This window comes from Lagenorhynchus albirostris, chromosome 16, assembly GCF_949774975.1.
Source record: "Lagenorhynchus albirostris chromosome 16, mLagAlb1.1, whole genome shotgun sequence".
Lineage (NCBI taxonomy): Eukaryota > Metazoa > Chordata > Mammalia > Artiodactyla > Delphinidae > Lagenorhynchus > Lagenorhynchus albirostris.
The window spans coordinates 77752744-77776734 of NC_083110.1; the positions used below are offsets into that span (position 1 = coordinate 77752744).

General features: G+C 47.8%; 3 protein-coding genes across 14 annotated transcripts in view; 1 reads left to right on the forward strand and 2 right to left on the reverse strand.

Annotated features, from left to right (window-relative positions):
- The window catches only part of UROS (uroporphyrinogen III synthase), a 34739-nt gene extending 24139 nt beyond the window's left edge, over positions 1-10600 (reverse strand). For 4 of the 11 annotated variants that reach the window (XR_009536144.1, XR_009536145.1, XR_009536146.1 and 1 more), the window contains exon 1: positions 10114-10344. Coding sequence is in view for 8 of the 11 variants with exons in the window: in XM_060126591.1 (XP_059982574.1) it covers positions 10114-10333 (220 nt within the window). In the remaining 3 variants the exon portion in view is untranslated. The other 7 variants (XM_060126586.1, XM_060126585.1, XM_060126587.1 and 4 more) reach the window with 4 other exon arrangements.
- A 1-nt stretch (position 10601) lies between these two features.
- Positions 10602-23445, forward strand: BCCIP (BRCA2 and CDKN1A interacting protein). Its single transcript, XM_060126593.1, has 7 exons — positions 10602-10779; positions 13911-13985; positions 15096-15176; positions 18944-19033; positions 20027-20214; positions 21671-21845; positions 23004-23445. The coding sequence occupies exons 1-7, from the start codon at positions 10633-10635 to the stop codon at positions 23172-23174; spliced, it is 927 nt and encodes a 308-aa protein (XP_059982576.1). The 5' UTR covers positions 10602-10632; the 3' UTR covers positions 23175-23445.
- DHX32 (DEAH-box helicase 32 (putative)) overlaps positions 23232-23991 on the reverse strand; it is a 52585-nt gene continuing 51825 nt past the window's right edge. For both annotated transcript variants that reach the window (XM_060126581.1, XM_060126582.1), the window contains one exon: positions 23232-23771. In XM_060126581.1, coding sequence (XP_059982564.1) covers positions 23600-23771 — 172 coding nt within the window. In that variant the 3' untranslated portion in view covers positions 23232-23599. The remainder of the gene's footprint in view (positions 23772-23991) is intronic.

The following is a 23991-nucleotide window of genomic DNA, read 5'->3' on the forward strand; positions in this document are numbered from 1 at the left end:
AGGATCCGCCTCCCGATGCAGGGGACACGGGTTCGAGCCCTGGTCCGGGAAGATCCCACATGCTGCGGAGCAACTAAGCCCGTGCGCCACAACTACTGAGCCTGCGAGCCACAACTACTGCAGCCCACGTGCCTAGAGCCCAAGCTCCACAACAAGAGAAGCCACCACGATGAGAAGCCCACACACCGCAATGACCTGGTCACCGCAACTAGAGAAAGCCTGCACAGCAATGAAGACCCAACGCGGCCAAAAATAAATAAATTAATGATAATTTTTAAAAAAGACATAAAGTATCACTCTAGTGCAAAGTGCTTAGTTTGGTAATGAAAACATATGAGAGCAAAACCAATCTACCCACTGCAAACAGAAAATATTTCTTCTGGGTTCTACTCTGTGGTTCTCTCAGGTAATAAAACTGATGCCTTAGGGATAACTGTTAAGAAATTCCATGAGATGGGCTGCAGGACTTGACAAATAAATATCAAATACTACCCTTGTCCCTTTTCTGCCGTTGCTCAAAGCACCTCTAACGTAAAATTAAGAGGAACCGTTGCTGATGCTTCTTGGCCACGCCAAAGGCCGTGTCATCAGGTTCACTGAGAAAGGGATCAACTGATACGTGCACACAGATAGCCGTGCTAACACCCTGGTACTTTTCTCAGTAACTGAGAGTTTAAAGCTGAGAGTGTTCCCTCACCCTCACACCCCATAATGGACAGGTACCAGTTCCTGAACTACTGGGCACATCCAGCCCAGGGCAGAATCCAAAGGCTCAGAGAAAGGTCTACAGACACTTTCTCAAAAAGGGAAGGGCATTCCCAAAACGTCCTGCAGTGCCCAAGGGTCTGCAGCAAAGGCCCAGGGACCAGGTGACAGAAATAGCTCGTAGCAAAGGAAACACTCGCCAGGGAGGCCTGGCTCACGGGGCAGCTGGGCCCCTGTGAAGGCACACGTGATCACCAGCTGCTCTGTGAACCAGGAACGACCTCCCTGCCTGGAATCCCCAGGTTCTGTCCAATGGCTTGCTTTCTACAATCATGGGGGCTTAGATGGTGGCATTACTGCAATTTCTCACAGGCCAAGGGAAAGACCGGGATATTTCTAGAGTTCAGTGCAGACTGTCATTCCTAGCTCAAGAAACCCACATTCCTGTCATCTCCAAAATGTAGCCAACAAGAGTGAGAAAGACAAACATTGCTACTTCTCACCCACACGGTTTCCCATCCTTAGGACCACAGAGGAAATACAGCCAGCCCAAAAGGTGTAGGTGCCCTAGCTCTCATGGAAGACACAATTGATTGAACTGTGCTTCCTCCAAAGAAGTCCTAACCCTTGGTACCTACAAATGTGCATTTACTTGGAAATAGGGTCTTTGCTGATGTAACTAGGTTAAGCTGAGGTCATGGTGGATTAGAGTGTCCCACATAACTATGACTAATCCAACACGACTGGCATCCTTAGAGAAGAAAATCTAGACACAGAGGCAGACAGAAGGCCATGTGAAGGAGGCAGAGACTGCAGAGACGCTGCCAAAGGCAAGAAACACCTGGGCCCCCCAGCAGCTGGAAGAGGAAGGAAGGAGCCTCCCCTAGAAGCTTCAGAGGAGGCAGGCATGCCCCACAGACCCCTGGACTTCAGACTGCTGGCCTCCGGAACTGGGAGACAATACACTTCTTTTGCTTAAGCCATGTGCTCTGTGGTATATGTTACAGAAGCCCTAGGCAACTAGACAGAGGGGAGCTGATTTTTGGTGCTGTCTACAGGACTATCTCCTAAGAAAAAGCACCTCTGTGTGTGCTCCCAGCATGGCCAATCCTTCCTTTTCAGCTGAGGAATTTGAGGTTGGGGTGTGGCAGGGGGACCTGCCCGAGCTCACATGGGAAGTCCGAGGCAGAGCCAGTACTGAGCCCAGGCCTTGGGGTCTGAGTTCAGTTCCCCCCAGCAGCTCATGCCCATCACACCATCTAAAGACTGGAAGAAGCGACACAGCCTTTCCTGGTGGGTATAAGCCTCCACGTGAACTAGTACTTAGCACGACATTTTCACTCAACCATGAAGCTTTTCATTTGGGGTTTAACCTTAATTATGTTTTATTTATTTCCCTCTACCCCGAGTCCCTGAGACTTAACACAGGAAGGGATTTCACCACAGTCCTCTTCTATTCTGGGCAGGAAGAGTGGGGGAGATGGCAGAATTTTTATCCTTATAGCTGGGGAGAAGTTCAGCTGCACCCTGAAGGCTTGCAAGCCCTGTACCTGCCCAGCCTCAAGACCAAAGAGAGAGCCCGGAGTCAGCGACAGAGACATCAGGAGTTGAATGGACGGGGGATCTTACGTGTCTGAAGCGGGGTCCTGTAGTGACACCCTACCGTGTGTGGCAGACAGCGGGAAGGACATGGCAGCAGTCCTTGCTACCTGGGGAAGAGAGCGGTTACCAGTTACGGGGAGAACTGACATCGGGTTGGCTCACCAGTTGCATGGGAAACCAGCAGAGGGGCCGCCCCTCGCCGCCCCTTTGATAAATTATCATAGTGGAGATAGTTCGGATTCAAAGATTTCAAAAATCACCAGCTGGCGCCAGGAGCAGGTACATAGGCATTTACTGATTATATCATAGGCGCTACAACTGAGAGGAAAGGTCAGTCAGGTGAGTAGGGTGTAGGTGAGGCAGGGACTGGTCGAGCAGGGGATGTGCAGAGAGTAAGAGAACAGTCATCTTGGGTGGCCTGATCATACAGGTGACCATGTATACCAGTCTGTCCAAGACAGTCCCAGTTTACAGCTGTTGTTCTGGTGTAATTACTGACAGCACCCAACTGCACTCTCAAAAGTCTCCCATTTTGGACAGTAAATTATGGAGTCACTTTCCTTATAACGGCTATGGATGTTCACAAATGTTTTACACAGCTTGATGGAATGGAAAAAATGCAGGACTAGAAATGAGGAGACTCTTATTCCTGTCCAAGAAATATGAGAGGTTTCAGTAACACAGTGTCTGGCAAGTATGAGAATGGTGGCCAGGCAGTAGGGCCAGAGCCCAGGGAGCTCCAAGGGGGAGCAGACGGGCCCCGGGCTCAGAGCCACAGTGCAGGGCCATTCAGGCTGTGGTGAGGACTTTGCCTATTATCTCAATGAGATGTGATACCACTGGAGGATTCTGAGCACAGGACTGACCTGCTCTGACTTAGAGTTTCACAGGACCACTTGCAGGTGTGTGGAGAAAAGCCTGGAGGTAGAAAGGAGTAAAATAGGGAGGATACTGGAACAGTTTCGGTGAGAGATGTTATGGGCTTGGACCAGATTGGCATTTGAAGTGGGGAAAAGTGATTGCACTTGGATATATTACGAAGGTGTAGCCAACAGCATTGACTTGGACTGGACGCAGGGTAGAGAGAAAAAGGAATCAAGGTGACTCCAACTGGACAACTGCAAGAACAGTAGCACCATGTCAGGACGTGAAGAACGACACAGACTATCTTTCAGAATGCCTCTTCTCCACCAGCGTACCCCAGCCCGTCAGTCCTGGGAATAGGTTCACAGGTGTGCCTGGGGTCTGGGTCCTCTCAGCCCTTGGGGGGGCAGCTGGGCAGAGCCCGGGGCAGCCAGAACTCACTCCCATCGCCTCCACGCCCACCCCAGCCAGGGCTGACTGCCTTTAGCTGTAAATTGTAAATCCTCGTCTATTTATGGAAATGTGCTGAATATTACCATTTACTAGCTGTGCCATAGTGCTAAAAGTTGAAGAGTACTGGTATTAGACGTCCAAACGGAGAGATCAGGCAGGCGCTTTGGGCTTGGGGAAGGAGTCAGGTCAAAGGACAAAGACTTGGGAGTCATCAGTGTACAGATGGTATTTAAAGTCCTGGGACTGTGTGAGATTATGGATAGGAAAGAAGGGGGTCCAGGACAGAGCCCTAAAGCACTCGAACAATGTCAGTCAGGGATGCAGGGTAGAAGGGCCCTGGCAAAGGAGAAGGAAAACAGATTGGAGTGTGTCTTAGCTTGGGCTGCCATTAACAGACGACCACTGACTAGTGGGCTTAAACAACAGACAGTTATTTTCTCACAGTTCTGGAGGCTAGAAGTCCAAGATCAAGGTGCCATGAGGGTTTGTTCCTGGTGAGGCCTCTCTCCCTGGCCTGTAGACTGCTGCCTTCTTGCTGTGTGCTCACATGGCCTTTCCTCTGTGCTTGTGCAGAGAGAGACCCCTGGTGTCTCCTCCTCTTAAGGACACCACCAGTCCTGTAGGACTTGGGCACTACCCTTAGGACCTCATTTAATCTTAATTACCTCTTTAAAGGCCCTATATCCAAATACAGTCACACTGGGGGTTAGGGCTTCAACATAGGAGTTTGAGGGGCAAAATTCAGTTCATAACAGAATAAGTTACAGAATAAAGTGGACATAGAGATGTAGTTGTAGATAAGAAGAGTACTGCTATTAAGAAGAGTAGGAGAAATAAGGCCATAACTGGCAAGGGAGGCAGTGAGGTCAAGAGAGGTTCCAGAAGCGTTCCCCCTGCCCCACATACACACGTGAGAGACACCAGAGCAAGGGTAGGCGTGGAGAAGGGCATTCCGGATTATAGGTAAGTCAGGGAAGAATGCCATGCAATGCACTTGGGGAGCAAATGAGCAAGGCCCTTTGGTATGACTTTCTCCTTGAGGTTCCAGGTGTACCTTGTTCTGCCTTGTCCACTTGTAGAAGCTCCTGAATTTTAGCCACAAGGAGAACTAAGAAAGGACAAGCTGGCCTTCCAGGCCAGAAAGTTGGCTCTCAATTAGGCAGGAGAGGGGCTCTGCTATATTGCTTTCATTTACCCAAGAAACACTGAGTCTCTTCTTTGTGATGCTGGGTACTGGATGCTGGGCAAGGGACAAGTCAGACTTAGTGCCCACCCTCAAGGAACTCCAAGGCTGGTGGGGGAGGATGGACAACCACAGAACTGTGAGCGGAGTATTGAGAAAGAGACAGTCAAGGTACTTCCCACTGCGAACTGCCAGGATTTGGAAGCAAGGCTTCAAAAGTGTGCCTCTGGGTCTGGGGCTCCTCTGATTCAGATTTTGTATTCTGCTGGGGTAGACGATTTAGGGTGAAGTATCCTTATTCTAACCACTTTGTACAGAAGGTCTGATGGGATTAACAAATAAAGGAGTTCAGCATCAAACTCATGCGGAATACGTTTAAGATGGGTAAAGCCAGCTAAGATGCTTTTCATTTACTAGAGCCTGGAGTATTCTAGGGATTGGGGCAGGCAAGGGGGTTCACAAAAAGTGAACAAACCAACCCCTTCTCAGCAATATGTCACTGTGGCCAATGTACACCTTCACACAGGACTCCTTTAGCTGTTCCCATCAAGAAGTTCAAACACCAGTCATCCAGTCACTTGCTATGAAGAGCAAGCAGTGAAATGGCAAGTCCCTGTACTTGGCCTCTGTGGGTGACCGAATCCAAAATTTATATTTTGAATTCTTTTAACCCCCAGGACCTCAGAATGTGACCTTATTTGGAAATAGGCTATTTGCAGATGCCGTCAAGTTAAAACGAGGTCATTAGGGTGAGCCCTAATCATTTATGACTAGCATCCTTATAAAAAAGGGAAATTTGCACACACAGGGACATACAGGGAAAACGTTAAGTGAAGATGAAGGCAGAGATCGGGGTGACGCATCTACAAGCTGAGGAAAGTCAGAGATGTACCAGCAAACCACCAGCAGCAGGGAGAGGGGCCTGGAACAGACTCCCCCTCACGGCCTCAGAAGGAACCCACCCTTCTGACATCTTGATCTTAGAATTTTAGCCCCTGGAACTGTGAGACAGTACGTTTCCTTTTTTAAAAAATATTTAGTGCTTCCCTGGTGGCGCAGTGGTTGAGAGTCCACCTGCCGATGCAGGAGACATGGGTTCGTGCCCCAGTCCGGGAAGATCCCACGTGCCGCGGAGCAGCTTGGCCCGTGAGCCATGGCTGTTGAGCCTGCGCATCCGGAGCCTGTGCTCCGCAACGGGAGAGGCCACAGCAGTGAGAGACGCGCGTACCGCAAAAAAAAAAAATTATTTATTTTTGGTTGTGTTGGGTCTTCGTTGCTGTGCACGGGCTTTCTCTAGTTGCGGCGAGCGGGGGGCTACTCTTTGCTGCGGTGCGTGGGCTTCTCATCGCAGTGGCTTCTCTTGTTGCAGAGCACGGGCTCTAGGCACGCGGTCTTCAGTAGTTGCGGCACACAGGCTCAGTAGCTGTGGCTCGCGGGCTCTAGAGCGCAGGCTCAGTAGTTGTGGCGCACGGGCTTAGTTGCACCCTGGCATGTGGGATCTTCCCGGACCAGGGCTGGAACCCGTGTCCCCTGCATTGGCAGGCGGATTCTTCACCACTGCGCCACCGGGGAAGCCCAAGACAGTACATTTGTGCTGTTTATGCCATCTAGGTTGTGGCACTCTGATAGGGCAGCTCTGGGAAAAGAATAGTCTCATCCAGATTGAAGCTGCAAGTGTGGTAGAAATACAGCATGGGAATTCCTTTCTCCCTGCACTTCTGTGACCAAGTTGAAAGCTCCCTGCTGTAAGAAACTCCTGTGCTAACTGAAGAATGTCGTTCGCCCTCTGCCTCTACAAGAACGAAGTTACCAGCCACTGCAGTCGCTGACCTTTGACACACCCTGAAAGGAATTCAGGGCAGAGATCAGGAATGAGGCACTCTGAGCTCTGGAAGATCTGGCAGAACAGGCCTTCCAATAGTTAGATAGTTTCAGGGGAAAATTTTATGAACCCAATTTCTTGCATCTTCTCATACCTATAAAAGCACTAAAATCACTAACGGAGATGTCAGCTCCTTGTGACTAGCAGCAGCCTTCTACCGATATGTGTGCTTGATTGCATGGACCCCCGTTACCAGAATCATATATTTGCTGACCTCCCCCTACCTCTTCCGAGCAGCTCCTCCAAGCTATCTGAAAGCCGTCTCCTGGGCTATAGTCCTCAGTAAGCCCCAAATGAAACTGAACTCACAGCTCTCATGTTGCACGGGTTTTTTTTAAAATAAATTTATTTTCTTTTATTTATTTTTGGCTGAGTTGGGTCTTTGTTACTGTGCGCGGGCTTTCTCTAGTTGCAGCAAGAGGGGGCTACTCTTCATTGTGGTGTGCCGGCTTCTCATTGCGGTGGCTTCTCTTGTTGCGGAGCATGGGCTCTACGCGTGCAGGCTTCATTAGTTGTGGTTCACAGGCTCTAGAGCGCAGGCTCAGTAGTTGTGGCGCACGGGCTTAGCTGCTCCGTGGCATGTGGGATCTTCCCAGACCAGGGCTCGAACCCATGTCCCCTGCATTGGCAGGTGGATTCTTAACCACTGCGCCACCAGGGAAGCCCTGTTGCACGGTTTTTGTTTTTGTTTTTCAGTCGACACCTGTTACCTGTATTGTAGCAATACGAGAAAGGCAGGAACAGAAGGAGAGGCAGGGGTATTCTCAAGCTTTTAGACAAGGAGGATTGTATGTGAGCCACTCTGAACTTTGACGAGAGGCCTGGTGGAGTGGAAGAAGCTTGTGCTAGAGGGGCTGAAGCCTGGGTTCTGGTCTATGCTGTTCTCCTCTTGGTCTCAATTCCTGCATCTGTAAAATGGGCTGGGTCCTCTGAACCACTGGCTTTTCTGAGGGACTTTCTTCCCCATAGTAGATGCTCAGTAATATTTGTTTGCACTTTAGATTTACCCAGCGACTTTTGAGCAGGGGGGATGGTCACTTTTCCTTAAAGAGACAGGGAACTGACTTGATTAAGGCCTCTTTGCTGGTAAGAAAGAGCCACACCTCAAACCCACACTTTTTAACCATGTCCTGCTGCTCTGAGATCAGCAGTAACAGCAGCCACCCTTTTACCCAGCACATACTCTGTGTGATTTACCAGGCTAAGCATTTTACACGCAAGATCTTAATCTTCATTTAAACCAGCAAGGAAGGTATTATTATTCCTTTTTTACAGAAGAGGAAACCAAAACTCTGAGGGTTGGGTAACAGGCTCAAGGTCACACAACACAGTACGTGGCAGAGGTGAAGTTTCACCTCTTTCCAGGTGAAGTCTGGAGCCCATCCCCATTCTCTCAAGCACTTGCTACCACCTCTCTGCTCTTTTAAGATAAATTCTGAGCTGAAGGTGAAGATTGGGCCAGCAGGTCAGCAATCTAGTCTCTGACTGAGCGAAGTTCCGTGGGGTCAGTACCATATTTTCTTGAATGACAAAACCATGGTAGTCCACTTATTCGCATTTGCTACTCATTCACACTCTGACCATGAGCTCAACACTGGGTACTAATCCGAGGGCACAAAGTAAGGCTTTCCCCCCCTCCTCATATCAAAGCAATACATGCTTATTGTGGAAAATTTGCAAAATACAAAAAAGTATAGTTCCTCAAAAAATTAAAAATAGAATTCCTATACGATCCAACAATTCCACTTCTGAATATATGCCCCCCAAAATTAAAAGCAGGGACTTGAACAGGTATTTGTACACTCACGTTCATAGCAGCATTATTTACAATTACTAAAAGGTGGAAGCAACCCGTGTTCATCCATGGATAAATGGATAACAACAACAAAAATACATACAATGGAATATTATTCAGCCTTAAAAAGGAAGGAAATTCTGACACATGCCATGGCAAAGATGAAGCTTGAAGACATTATGCTAAGTGAAACAATCCAGCCACAAAAGGATAAATACTATATGATCCACTTATACGAAGTCCTAGAATAGGCAAATTCATAGAGAAGGAAAACCACTTTCCAGGGACTGGGGTAGGGGAGATTGCAGAGTTAGTGTTCAATGGGTACAGAATTTTGTTTTGCAAGATGAAAATTCTCTAGAGAGGGATGGTGGTGACGGTTGCACAAAACTGTGAACATACTTAATGCCACTGAACTGGACACTTGCTTAAAATGGTAAATTTTATGTTCTGTGTATTTTTACCACAAAAAAGTATAGAAAAACAGGGGAAAAAAATCACCCATGACATTTCAGTGCAGCTCTATTGGTAGGCTGGCACAGTGTCTTCTGAGTCTTTTTCTAATTTTAGCCTTTTATAGGTCTTTCTTTACAGCTACCTCTCTCGTGCATTATTGGAAGATGTTTTTACATTGTTATAGGACCCAAAGGGGCCATTTTAAGCTATGCCATCATATGTGAAGCCCTGATGTTTACACATATTATATTCCACGTTGTGGCCTGGTAGGCAAGACTGCTAGGAAAGACAGAACTCACAGAACACAATCATGGGGACTCTGGCTCTGAGGACCCTTAAGGTATCCTGCTTCCATTTCCTGCTGCTGAAGGATCATGGAGAGGTTATCACACTTCTGCTTAAAATTCTCCAACATCCAATCTCATAACTTGGGGACAGCTCATTCCATTTTTGCAGTCACACTCAGCCAACCTACTCTCCTCATTTTACAGACAGAAAAAAAAGGAAAGCCATAGATCTCACTCTCAGAAAGCAGATGTCTTCTCTAATTCGTGACTTTCTCTCCAAATAGTATTCTTTACAACAGGCTGCAAACTGGCAGTGTGTGGGGTAAACCTGACCGGTAGATGAATTTTATTTGGCACAAGTTTTACAAATCAAGATTTTTTTGGTAAAAGTCCAGAACTCCAGGTTCTGTTGAAATGTGAGAACTGACCACACTGGGCGGCATTTCCACTCGGCCAAGCTGGCAGCAGCTGCCCGGTACACCCTCTCTACCTTGCCAAAGTCCCCTGCACTCTGTTCTCTCCAAAGAGGCTCAGGTCTAATTTAGAAATCCCCACTGGCCCTGTAGCATACAAGGTTGATCCCTGACTTTAAACTTTCAGATTGAGAAATGCGCTCAGGATCGGTTTCATTCATCACTGACAAGGCTGTGCCACCGACTGTGCTGGGGCACGCCCGCAGGGTCGGGCCTTAACCAGGCGTGAGGGCATCTGCACAGATCCGGCGACCTTGCATTCAGGGCCGACCACTGCCCGCGGACTACGGCCCAGCACCCAGGCCAGCACTGGCCTCCGGGTTCCGCTCCCGACTCGTCATACACCGGCAGGGTCAGGCTGGCCCCTGCGGAACGCCGAGTAGTCGTCGGTACCGCGCGCGGGCGACACCTACCTCGTCTGGCTGGTGAGGCACTCGGCAGGCGCCCAGTCGGGGCGGAATCGCACGGTTCCCACCAGCAGGCAGTGAAGCTGCGGGAGCTACCAGCCGGGAGGGCAGCACCCTCACCGCGTGGCCGGCGCTGCCATGGCGACGGCCCTCCCCGGGCCCCAAGCACCAGCACTCGCGCCAGAGGTCTTGGAGCCCCGGCCTCGCTCAGCTGGAGCTCACGCATGCGCACCGACACCCAGGAACCCCTGATACCTGGCGGACATGGGTCGAACCACTGCGCGAAGGGGAGAGAGAACCTTGGAAAGGCTGAGAATGGATGGAAGGAGGAAGAAAAGGCCAAGATAGGACCCCAGATTGACTTGACTCTTAAGGTATCAAGGCCGTGGAATCCACCAGGGGCAGTGGGGTTGACGCTGACTCCGCTCCGAGGTTCTTCGTGACCTTCTACCCCCTCCGCTTGTAATGGGTGGGCCCGGAAGGGCGGGCTCATGGAAGTTGCGCAGGCGCAGTGGGGCCGGCAGCATGGCGTCCAGGCCCAAGCGGCGTGCCTTGGACGGCGGGTTTTCGGTTCCGCGCGATGAGGACGAGGATGATGAACTCGAGGATGAGGACGAAGACAATGAAGACAGCGACGAAGAGGAGGATGAAGACGACGAGGTCGTCAATGAGGTGAGAAACACGCGCGACCCCGGTTTGGCTTATGTCTGGGAAAAAACTTTCCAACAACCAAAGCCATGTGAGTGTGTGAGCTGCTTGGAGTAGCGACTTCCCCGTACCTGAGGGTCCTTAAGCAGAAACTGGAGGTGAGAAAAGGTTCTCACTCAGGTTCCACTTCGGTCTTTTACATATTGCAGCCACAGAAAGTTATTTTTATAAGTCCTGTCCCGGCCGGGTGCGTGGGCCCTCCCACCGCCGCAACGGCACCGTTCTCGGTGGCCTTTTTTAGTTCTCAGGCTAAAGCCCCAAATCCTTCTGGGCCGCCGGGGGCCCCGAGTTCATCCTCTGCCCTCCCCGCGCAGCTCCCCGCCGGGTTCGCGGTGCCTGCCTCCCTCATGGCGGCCGCCTTCCCGTTTCTCGAAGGCCAGCCTCCTTCTCCTCTCTGCGCGCTGCGTTTTTCCTGCGGTGTTTTCCCTTCCTTGGTCAGATCTCAACTAAGCTGTCTTTTCTGCCCCTCAGACCAAGTCCTGGTGATATGTTCTGCTAGAACTGGCTCCTACCGTAGAGCCTGGCATTAGAGGTAGTTAACACTTGTTGAATGAATAATTAGGACGGAAAGGTCCTGAAGACCCCGGAATGGCTAATAGGTAGCCCTGAACTTAACACCCGCCGGGCAGAGTTGGTAATTTATGCCCCTGATCCTAATCTTTGCCATTTCTCTAAATGTTACCTGAAAACTGGGTTCACCTCTTGGTGGGTGATCGAGCCAGTAAGCACAACCAAGCTGCAGATTAGAAGGAGGAAGGATTTCTTACTTGCAGCAGAAGTAAGGAGAACACCGGGGGTCTTTCCCCAAGCAGTGTCTCCCCCAAAGAGTAGCGCTGCTGTTTTAAGCTAAGGGTACGTGCATATTCATGAGGGGGCTTGAGCAGAGGCGAATTCAGCATAAAATTGGGGCAAAGGTCAAGGAGTCCAAGCTTTAGCTGATTGAAGTCTGGAGGGTCAGCATCATCATTGGGTCCTCCACCTGGGTGGGGGCCTTAGTTCCTGCAGAACTCAGATATTACGGATATCATTTGAGGAGGAGCTAGGACTCTCTTATGTCAAGAAAGCCATTCCTGGTTCTTTCTCTCAGGGACCCTCGAACGTATCTGCTTACGTAAATGGTTGCCAAATTCACCAGCTGCTCAAATCCAAAACCCGAAAGTTAACTGTAATTCCTCCCTTTTCCTCATCCCGCATCAGTAAATTCTGTTGGCTTTACCTTCAGTATCCAGACGTTTCTCATCAGTGATTCTGCAACGGTCAAAGTCCACCCTTCCACCATCTCTTGCCTGGACTTCTGTAGTAACTTTTAACTGGCATGCCTTTTCCCGTTCTTGTTCCCCTACAATCTCTCCTCCACCCACAGCAGAAAGATCTTTTAAAAATGTAGGTCTACGGACTTCCCTGGCTGTGCAGTGGTTAAGATTCCTCGCGCTTCCATTGCAGGGGGCATGGGTTTGATCCCTGGTCTGGGAACTAAGATCCTGCGTGCCGCACTGCGCGGCCAAAAAGAAAAAATGTAGATCTGTTCTCACTTCCCTGCTCTGACCGCTCCAATGGCTTCCCATTTCATTTGTATGAAAATCCAAAGTCCTCATGGTTATTGGACAGAGAGACAGCTAATATGGCGGGATCAGAATAAGGAAGAGGGTGATGGGGGAATAAAGTCAGAGATAAACATGAGCAGGGCAAGCATGGGTGCAGGATTAGTGCTGTGATTGTGGTGTGGGTATATAATATATTTTCCGTGGAACAGAGCTTTCCCTTACAAAGCAGCTCTTTACTTTGACCCCTTGCCTTAAATGAGGTCTCACCGTTTTTTATTTAGATCTTTAACTGGCTTTTGCTAACTTCGGGTTATAGAACTCAGCGCTTCTTGCGTTAACATGGATAATCTATCAGTTTGCCAGTGGTTGGAAATTTGTGTAGTAACCATCACTGATGATAGTGTAAGAAAATAGGCAGTTACATATACTGCTGGTGGGACTATAAATTGATGCACCCTTTTTGGAGGGCCATTTGACAACATCAGAACTTTAAAATGTGTATAAATCCTCTGATTCAGTAATTCTGCTTGTGAGAATTTACCCTCCAGCAATAATAGTAATACTAATAATACATGATTTAGGATCCTCAAGGACTGATCTTATTTAGCACTTAAAAGCCTTTAGGTTTTTTTTTTTTGGAGTGAAGTAATCCTTACATTTATTTATGGAATATTTCAGTGGCATTGCGTCTTAGAGTCTGTTATTGTTGTTTTACAGAGATAGATCAGGGAGCCTCGCTACACACACCTTTCAGTTACTTGTACTCACCATATTTCCTTCTGCCTCAGGGCCTTCGTCTGTGCTGTGCCAGGAACTCTCTTTACTGGTCCTAGGTTCCCAGCTCAAGTGTCTCTCTTCTAAGGGAAGCCTTTCCTGAATTTCCAACCTCCTATTTCTTAAGCTGTTATAGCGCCGTTCACCTGTGTTTTATAGCATGCATAGTTGTAAGCCTATATTTATTTCCATGACTATTTCCTTAATGTCGGTATTCCCACTAAACCATAAGCTCCAGGAGGGCATGATCATTCATGTCTACTTTGCTCACCTTTTCATCTTGAGTGCCTGGCACAGTGCTTGGTACAGAGGGGTACTCAGTAAATTCTTGCCCAGTGAATGAAGCGTGGCCTCAAATCCATGGGCTGAATCAAGCTCTAGGCAATGCCAAGGACTTTTGAAGTGATTTTGTTCTTTGCTCACTCTTACTGCAGTCAGGTAAATAATAATTTCTCATTTGCTTTATCCAGAACAGACTTTCTCAACATCAAAGCTAGGTCACTCTGAATGCGTTGTTCTTCTCAGGCTTTTGTTTCAAATGAGGAGATGGTATGAAGGTGCTTTGTCATCTGTGCAGATGGCAGTCTTGGCAATGTTTGCTTGTTTTGAAGCCTAGGCAGTTATAGTTCTTTTGGTAACATTTTCTTCTTCTTGTCCTTTTTCTGGCATGTTCCATAGATGGAGATAGAGCCAAAAAGAATGAGGTGGGGAGGAAAATAATGCCTGAATTATCTTAGTGAGTTACGTATGATGACCTATTTTGTGTGTCATTTACAGGAAGTGAACATTGAATTCGAAGCTTATTCTATCTCAGATAACGATTACGACGGAATTAAGAAATTACTGCAGCAGGTATTGTCTTTTATTCATTACACACGGATTTGCTCTTCTAAGAAATTCCAGGCCATTCGATATAAGTTCTGTCAGATTTCATTTTTTCTATTTTAGAATTCCCATTCCTACCCTCTCCACTTTGCCTGGAAGGAAGAATTGTTTTCTTTTCCAGGGCTAACTCCCCTATTTGTGCCTCTGCTCCCAGACCCCTTCCTTTGATTAAAATATTTAAGTATTCTGTGTTCTAAAATACTCTCCCTTTCATATTTTAATTACTTGAGCTATTCTGTTTTTCTCTAATTCATTTCTAAGCTTTGTGGGGTTAAAGGAATTCTCACATAATGGCCCTGTCACTGATTCCACCATCTGGTGCCACAAGCAGCAGGCTTGCTGCTTCTCCGTATTCCTTTACTCCACATAAGATGGCTTTGGTTCGCCACCCTTCAGAGCCTCCGGTGTCCAGTCCACCCTCCTCCCCTCTCTTCTCCTCCCTGTCCGCTCCTCTCCCCAAGACCCCCTGTATTACCACCGGCTCTGCCTCGTCTCAAATTTCTGTTCCTTGACTGCTTTGATTTGCTCCGGCTTTTCTTTCCTCTTGGGATTGCTTTTCTGGGTCATCTTCCTGGTCAAATCATTGAAATTTCATTATTTTTATTTGAATATGGAAATTAGAAGTTTTATTAGAAATCATACTTTGGTTTTATTTTTTTTAGGTTTTTTTTTAATAGATTTATTTTTATTTATTTATTTAGTTTTGGCTGCATTGGGTCTTTGTTGCTGCGTGCAGGCTTTCTCTAGTTGCGGCGAGTGGGGCTACTCTTCGTTGCAGTGTGCAGGCTTCTCATTGCGGTGGCTTCTCGTTGAGGAGAGCGGGCTCTAGGCGTGCAGGCTTCAGTAGTTGTGGATCTCGAGCTCAGTAGTTGTTGCACACGGGCTCAGTAGTTGTGGCTCGCAGGCTCAGTAGTTGTGGCACACAGGCTTAGCTGCTCCGTGGCATGTGGGATCTTTCCGGACCAGGGCTGGAAACCCATGTCCCCTGCATTGGCAGGTGGATTCGTAACCACTCTGCCACCAGGGAAGTCCCATACTTTGGTTTTAATTTAAAATATATTTTTTTTCTCCTCTTAGCTTTTCCTAAAAGCTCCTGTGAACACTGCAGAACTAACAGATCTCTTGATTCAACAGAACCATATTGGGAGTGTGATTAAGGTAAGCAGGACAGTTGTGTTTATTCTGATTAAATTAGTTCTTTATCCTAAGTTCCTCTTGTTTTATAGCAAGTAGGCCAGAAACTCAAATTGGAAAGTATTACTGGTTAGAAGGCCATCTCAGCAATTCAGGGTTATTAAATGCAGTGATCTAGGTTGTGGCAGCGGATAGGGAGAGAAGTGGGCTGATTCAGAAGATATTGGGGAGGTGAAATACGACGGGGCTTAATGAATGGTTGGGTCTGAGAGTGAGTGGAAAAGGAGTTGAGGATGATACCCTAGTGTCTGGCTGGAGAACCAAGGTAGCAAGCATGGAGGAGGATCAGGTTAAGAGGGGAACACGAGCTTGGATTTGTACATTTTGCGTTTGATTCGCCTGTGATACATGCAAGTGAGATGTTGCGCAACAGCTGGAGACTGGGGCATTTTCAGCACATAAATGGTCACTGAAGTTGTGGGAGTAGTTGAAGTTGTCCAGGGAGGGCAGGGACAGAGTCTGGTCATAACAGCGTTAGTTGGGGGGATGAGCTAAGTGGCAGAACCTGCCAAGGAGACTCAGGAGTGACAGGAGAGGGAAAAGGGGGAAAGCCTCGAGTGGTGTCATGCAAAGCAGGGGCTGGCACTTGGAGGAGGAGGGTGCAGGCCTGAGACGAATCCCGCCTCTGCGTGTACTCTCCGCTGGCTCTACGTTTCTTCTGCTGCCTGACAGACTGCCCTGCAGCTTCGAGTCAGGACAGCAACAGTACTCTGGCCCATGACTCTGTACTTTGGACAGAGCTCAGTGAGGACAGCTCGTATTCGCTCCGGGCACATTAGCTGCAGAGGCTCAGCGCGGGGCTGGTGGATTTCCTTGCAAGATGGTTCACTCCTGTGTCTCTGTTGGGAGCCCAGCTGGAACCATGGGCCTCAGTCTCTGTAGTGTGGGCCTCCCTACCCAAGAGAGCCAGGCAGAAGTGCAGAGCATCTTATGTTACCAGGTGATTTCCACCATTCATTTGATCAGCAGACGTGATGGCCTGTGCAGATCCAAGGGGAGGGCACGTGGATCGCCCCCCCTCAGTGGGAGGAGTGTCTAGGTCCCTTTGTCAGAAGAGAATGTGGGATAGGAAAAATCGCTTCAGCCTTCTGTGGAAAATGCAGTCTGCACGGTGACCTTCATCTTTCTCCGCGGGCATCTCTGACGATGAGGATGGTGCCTGCTTCGTAGGTGTGGGGGGGTGGTGAACAAGAGAAGATGCTTAGAACAGCATCTGGCGCACGGCTTGTACTCTGTATGCGTAACTGTCCCCGTTGAAGTCTTTTTTTCTATTCCCAGCACCTATCGTCTAGCTTATTGTAAAAAAGCAAAATAAACAACTCCACCTCGGTCTAAGGTTCCATCCACTCAAACGACCTCACCTTCACCCATCTCACTTGGTTTTCAAAGCCAAAATTCTTGAAAGATATTTTGCATTTGATTTCCACCTCCTCTCCTAAACACCTTAATCTGGCTTTTACCCCCAACACTCTCCCGATGTCCTGAAACTGATGGGGTCACCAACATCTTCATTACTAAATACAACAGACGCTTTTCAGACCTGCTGCCAACATTCAGAACCTGTAGCACACAACGTCAGGAAGATGAGAGGGTGACACCTCGGTAGCATCCCTTTATTAGCGTGTGGGGAGAAGCAGCTGCCTGCTCTGTGATCAGACACACGTGAGCTCTAGCTGATCAGTGTCCCGAGACCTGATGCATACCGATGAGAAGCAGTTGCTTTTATTTTTGAAAAAGCTTATTCTCTAGTCGGGGGATTCAGCCTTTCATCGGATAATTACACAAATAAGTCTAAATTACAATTATGGCTTCCTTGGCTTCCACAGAGACACCTGCGGTGTCCCAGGGACCCAGGCTTCTTGTTCCTAGGACAGGGACTGCCAGAGCCTTCTCTGGAGGCTTTGGAACTGGGGGGATTTGGACTCTTCTAGAGAAGGCGATTCCGAGGGAAGGGGAGGTGGGCTGGGGACTGCGTGTGCGTGGCTGGCGCGAGGCTGGAGTCTCAAGGCCCGGGTGTCGTGCAGCGGGTTGCTCAGAACTCGGCTGCCACGAAGAATGGTGTTGAGTGAAGAGTCCCGGGAGAGGGAAGGAGTGGGCTGGGAGGGGCAGGCCTCGGGCCAGGCCGGGGCGGGGCGGCGGGTGGTGGTGGTGGTGGTGGGGGAGACGGGGGCGGCGGGCGGTGGTGGGGGAGACGGGGGCGGCGGGCGGTGGTGGGGGAGACGGGGGCGGGGCCCGCGCCACGGAGCAGCGGCAGCCGGCGGGGCGCGCCTGGCGGCATGTCCAGGGGGAGGAAGGCCGAGTGGGTTCCTGGGTGCTCGTTGCTTTTCATCGACGGGGGGTTTGGGAGTCTCAGGGCTTCACACTGGGGGGCCTTCTTCCTGCCCCGGCTTTCCGTCCGTCGGCACCACGCAAGTTTTGCCACGGTGGCCGGGGGTCCTCTGACGTGCACGGGAGCTGCCGTGCTGCTCTCGGAGGACCAGGGCGGCTTCACGCAGTACGTTCTTCTGCGCTCCTCTCCCCTCTCCTCCAAGAGCCGACGTGCCCTTGGTCCTCTCGCCGGGACTGCGTCAGTCTCTCCTGAGCTGCCTCGGCGCCCTGCTGCGTTGCTGAGCTCGAGGCCTCTCTCCCGCGTCTGGCAGCCGCTCTGCCGGTGACCCAGGCCTTCGGGGACTCGCCGCAGCCGCCCCCCTTCGTGTTCCCGCACCGCCAGCTTCAGTGGAAGTGTTCTGCTGTGAAGCCTGGTTGCCCCTTCGCCTGAGGCCCCCTCCGTGGCACCGTCAGCTTGGATCCGGGAGCCGCGTTCTCCCTCGCCGGCCTCCGGGGAGCCCAGGCCCCTCCCGCAGCTCTGTCGGCTTCGATTTCCGCCCCACGGGCAGGCTCCGCTCCGCTCTCTGTTCCTGCCCTGAGGCCCCGGCCACCGGGGGGCGCTCTGGCGCTGCCGACCGCACCTGGCTGAGCCCGTGGTGCTGGTGCCGCTTCGCACAGAACAAGTTCAGGGACAGACAGGCCATCCTGGGTCCCTGCTGTCCTTCGGTGGAAGAGCAGCAGTCTCATTTTATTTCATTCATTCAGCGCTTGTTCCCCAAGGACTTAGTCTGGCCTGGCTCTGTGCTGGGGGCCGGGGATGCTGCCAGAGGAGTTTACAGCTGGGACGAGAAAACAAGCAACAGGTAAAAGAAAATGTGGACTATGTGTCGAGTCGACTACAGCTGAGCCAGGAAGTTCAAGGTGGAGTCAGGCATCTCACTCTTAGTTCTGTTTTCTCGATTCCTCATTTCCTCTCTTGCCCTCGTTTTCTTCTCTCCTACCCGTGCACACGGAGGCATTGCTCCCCTTCCCCAGTGGTGGGGACCGGCCGGTGGTCAGGAAGCATGCGTTTTAGGTGAGACAGTGTGGTGGACCCACAGAGAAACAAGACTGGGCTAGCTCCAGCCAGACCGCTTAGAAAACAGACTAAAATGGTTTCCTTCATGAGGTCTTATCTGTTCTGCATTTATAAGACATTAAGAAAAATGTCTTAAGAGTCTAGTAAAAAGAAATTTAGAGCAGAAGATCATCCAGAATGTTGTGAACAAGACCACACAATTTTAGCCCACGGTGCTTTTCTGAGGTGATGACAGTAAAACAAAGTTATCGTTTGAAAAGTGGAAAGATAAACGAGGCCTGGATTCCAAGACTTGGTGTTGCACTTCTTTCCAACCAAATATAATTTTTTTTTCTTTTTAAAATAGCAAACGGATGTTTCAGAAGACAGCGATGATGATGCGGATGAAGATGGGATTTTTGGCTTCATAAGCCTTTTAAATTTAACTGAAAGGAAGGTGGGTTTCCCTGACTGGCATCAGAATGGTTATTCCTTAGGCCAAACCCTCAGGAGTTAATTTTATTTAATGCATGATAAAAGTATTCTTTATATCAGACCATGATATTAACTATAAATATGTGTGCTCTTGTGAAATCTTATTGTAATCCTTTTTTCAGTATGAAGGTGTTTTTGTTTTCCTTTGAATACTCTGTACCCAGTTAAAGTCATTTACTGCCTGTGGTATAGAGAATCGTCACCTGGCTTTTCAGGAATGGGTGTCCTGATGTTGGTGTTGACACAGGAGCTGTTTTGCTGTCTCTGCAGCTGTTTTGATTTCTGAAGTTGAGGACACTTACTGACATTCATCTGTATTTTCATTCATTACTTTTTATTGACTCATTGATGAGTTCTAATAAACAACCAGCAGCTTCCCCTCCTTAGAATAAGATGCAGGCTATACTTTATCGTAATTTTTTTTTTCTTTTTTTTTCTTTTTTTTTTGCGGTACGCGGGCCTCTCACTGTTTGTTGTGGCCTCTCCCGTTGCGGAGCACAGGCTCCGGACGCGCAGGCTCAGCGGCCATGGCTCACGGGCCCAGCCGCTCCACGGCATGTGGGATCTTCCCGGACCGGGGCACGAACCCGTGTCCCCTGCATCGGCAGGCGGACTCTCAACCACTGCGCCACCAGGGAAGCCCTATCGTAATTTTTAATTGAACTTTTCCAGTTACTTCCATTTGTCTTTATGAGATGGATTAGAATTTCCATCCCAGCATGTCTGAGTGTTAGTATAACCTTCTCTGACCCTTGATTATGGGATGGTAAATAACCAGGTGTAGTTACTTGAGAGAAATACTTAAGCAATCAACACTGAGGACATATAAGGTTTTAAAGGTTTTGGCAGAAAACTGCCCTTACCTGTAAGATAAAAAGTGATAGCTCTCACTTTGGAGTTTTCTCCTGTAAGTGATGGCCTGTAATAAAAAGTGAGCCTTCTCTTTGCTTTCTAGGGTACCCCGTTTGCTGAACAAATTAAAGAGTTTATTTTACGCCTCTGCGAGAAGAACTGTGAAAAGAGTATGGTTGAACAGCTGGACAAGCTTTTCAATGACGCCACCAGGCCTGTGGGCTTTCTGCTGAGTGAAAGATTCATTAACATTCCTGCACAGATAGCGCTGCCCATGCACCAACAGCTTCAGTAAGACACTTTGGAAGATGCCTTTGAACGGTAGTTCTTTCCCCAAGTGGATTCAGAAATGTGCTTCAAATGGCATGTTTTGGTATAGAAAGAGATCTGCCCTTGGTTTAAGCATGAGTGATGAGAGTGCCTGTGAGATGCATGCATTATTAATAATTGGCTTTTTAAAAGAGTTTTAATTACTTAGGAATATTGTGATAGTAGGCTTAATAATCTTAGAGATTTAAATGGTATAAAAATTGTTGAGTTTCATATAGACTTTTTATCTCCATTTGACTAAAGCTTTTAACCCTCTTCACAGATAGATTTCTGTAACACAAATAAAATATTGAATAATTACAACAATAACAAACAGTACAACTCCTAAATTCCACTGGGATATTTTATGACTAATGCAACCATGGTCCTGATACTGCATCTCTGGCTTCTCAGGGTTTGTTATTTTGTTTTTTAATTCAGGAGTTTTAAGTTTACAAGAATATTTTAAATGTAAGAAGGGCTAAGAATTGGCATCGCCCGTGCTTTGAAATAGAGGAGGATAAAACTACAGGCAGGCCCCCAGGCTTTACGGAATATTATTTCTCAGAGGTCACAGCACTTCTTTGTGATCTCCCTGGAAATAGTTGGTGCGAATGTAACTACAGTCTGAAGGCCTTTCGGTTTCCCATTTTTCCTTCAGAGACGCATCGCTTTTTAGTTTTACTCTCATACCCTCAGCTGATACTCACATTGTACTTCTGGGGCCTAAGCGTGTTTTGTTTTGCGTTGTCTTTTTTCTGATCAGCTGGAGCTCATGTCTGTTTGGTTTCAGGAGAGCGTGATCTGCTTTCTCCTGATCCTCTATTGAAGAAAGCTGCAGAGGGTTGTTCTGAGTTTCTTTACATTTTTGTTTAGTCAGATGCACAGGGTTATTGTATGATTTAAAGAAAGGAAGAAAAGAATTAAAGGCTTCATTGCTATCTCATTGACTGTGGTAGTTTGAGGCATCTGTCTGGCCGTTCCTGCAGGAGGTCAGAAATGAGTCCCAGATGTGGTGATTGGAGATTGTAGTGGTCATATGCTGTAATGGCATTGGTCATGGCCGTGTGCCTTTGTGTGCTTCAGTTAAATGTTTGTTGTTTTAGAAAATCCAGATTCTTAGGTATTTTTAACAGAGCAGTGATGTGTGAACTTGAGATTCCTCTGTTAGTTGCTGTGTATCCACAGCTCAGAGCATAATCTGAGAGTCATCGTACCATTTATTATAAAAGGCGCTGCCACAATCAATTGAATGTGCACCTGGATACATAAAGAAAACTCACTGCTTTAGAAGCATCCAGATCTAATGTCTGTCCGTTAAGCCTGCGTCCCAGCAGAACCCAGAGAAGAGGCCTCACCGGTTTTCTCTGTGTTCTGCTTTGTTGATGGATCTCACCTCACCCATCAGCCAAACCTTGTGTGTGTGTATGCCTCGTAGGAAAGAACTAGCAGAGGCGCACAAAACTAACAAGCCATGTGGGAAGTGTTCCTTCTACCTTCTGATTAGCAAGACGTTTGTGGAAGCAGGAAAAAGCAATTCCAAAAAGAAATTGAGCAGCCAAAAGAAAGATGAGTTAATGTTTGCAAATGCAGAAGAAGAATTTTTCTATGAGGTAAGCCCATCGTGTTCCATCTCTTTGTTTAGATGTAAATAAGGATTTTCTTGATAATAATCAGGATTTATTGCTCTCCCATTTTATGTCAAAGTCCTTCTGTTTTTAAACTTCTGTATCTACAGCAGCTAGGAGCTAGTAACACAGTGAGAGTGGGGAGGAGGTGATTACCATGCTGACGACATGCTTACTGTGAGATCTTTATTCTCAAACCGCTCTGGGAGGTGAACATCAGCCTGTGTGCACAGATGGGGGACGTTGAGTCCAAGGGAGCTTGGAGCCACTATCTGGTCGGTGTGGAGGACGGGGTGGACCCTGCTCTCCCGGTGCTGGCTCATGTGCCGCCCTGTGCCCTTAGTCCTGGAGGCCACCCCATTGGTGGGATTTCTAGCACTTTCTCCCTGTAAAAGCTTGTGCTGTGACGGACAACCAGATAGCAGAGCATGTTACTTTCTTATGCTGCCTTCCTCTCAAAAATGTTAAATACATCTCTGAGGAGGACATATTTTCCTGGATTGGATGATATCACTTATTTTAAGGTGTCCACTAAAGACTAAAGCACTATACATTCCGCTCTGCCCTTGTTTTTCGGGAAGTAAATAAGTGAAAATTAAATTTTTAAAAATGTGTGCCTCAGCACTGCAGGCAGACCATGTCAGGGACGTATGTAACGGGTGTTTTAAGATGGGCTGGTTACGCGCACCTGCCTGTCTTCACACAACAGCTTTATGCTGAGGAAGCAGCTGGGACAGTGGGTAAGACCAGCATTTAAAGATGATTCTTCTCATTAACTGTCAAATTTTATGAGTCTTAATTTCACTTGTGTATCATGAGATTATTTTGAGAATCAAATGAGATCATGAATATGAGCGACTTCAGAATTGTAAACAGTAGTAGTGTTACTATTACTTAGCTGCTTGTTCCCCTCTTAGAAATGGAACACTTCTATCCATACTCCTCATGTAAGTTAGAAATCTATTTGGTGAGTGTTTTATAACGTCTGCCTGACTGTCCCATTTGAGCTTCCTTGATTCTGTGTTTTGCTTCCTTTAGCTGTCAGTCTTATTACATATGCCAAACGTAGTATTTTTTGTTATCAATTAAGTGAGTTTTGCCTTTAGCTTGTCTGAACTTTAAATTTATGGTTCTTTGGTTTAGAAGGCAATCCTGAAGTTCAACTACTCAGTGCAGGAGGAGAGCGACACGTGTCTGGGAGGCCAATGGTCCTTTGATGATGTACCAATGAAGCCCCTGCGAACTGTGATGTTAATTCCAAGCGACAAAATGAATGAAATCATGGATAAACTGAAGGAATATCTATCTGTCTAACCCATTTCCCATGGACAGTGGTGGGCTTGTTTTTGTAAAAATTACCAGAAGACTTAGTGGAGATTTACTGAAAAACTCATGACTTTATTCAGATTAAGGTCCTCTACAAAAAGTAGGGTTCTGTCACCCGTGTCTGTGACACATTTACAAAATACCTTTGCTTTTTAAGATTTTGGTCAAATTAAGAATGGTTGATTAAAAACTTTTCCAATAAGAAGAAAAACATGGAGTAGTAATTCAATAAAAACTTCTATTTTTAGTTGTTAAATAATATGCAAAAAGTTTTATTCTTTTCAAGACTATCCTTTGCAGGGTATGACATCCATCTTCACGTCATGTCTGCACGTCACTCCAGTGGACCAGCTGTTGGGCTGCCTTTGGGATATTTATTGCACATCAGGTTTTGTGTAGAAGGTTCTTGAGAGTCACTGTATAGTGCATCTTTGTTCAGTAGTTTCAGGGCACTTCTCACACATTTTCTGTTCCTTTTTCATTGTTGAAATGGGTGATAGGTGATCCATCACTTGCTGTAGAATATCCTTACTTTCACTAGGAGGCAGATTACTGAAATAGTATTGTGGTGCCAATTGCATAAATCTGTTTAAAACAAAATATTATTATTTTTGGTGAGACGTACCAAACATGAGTGGACACTTCCCAGGCCTGGAGAATCTGCTTGTAGAATTTTGATTAGTGTGAACTTCTCAGTGGCTTGGCCTTTGTAGAATGAATACTTTCTGTGGTTTACATGGAAACAATCCAATTGCATTTCTAGGATAAGTTGGGTCCTCTAGGGTCATGCCACACAGCGGAAGTG

Excerpts from the sequence above, each read along its gene's own strand:
- BCCIP (XM_060126593.1), top strand. The coding sequence starts at position 10,633 with ATGGCGTCCAGGCCCAAGCGGCGTGCCTTGGACGGCGGGTTTTCGGTT. Across the intron at positions 20,215-21,670 it reads CCCATGCACCAACAGCTTCA|GAAAGAACTAGCAGAGGCGC; the intron begins GTAAGACACTTT and ends TATGCCTCGTAG. Across the intron at positions 21,846-23,003 it reads AAGAAGAATTTTTCTATGAG|AAGGCAATCCTGAAGTTCAA; the intron begins GTAAGCCCATCG and ends TCTTTGGTTTAG.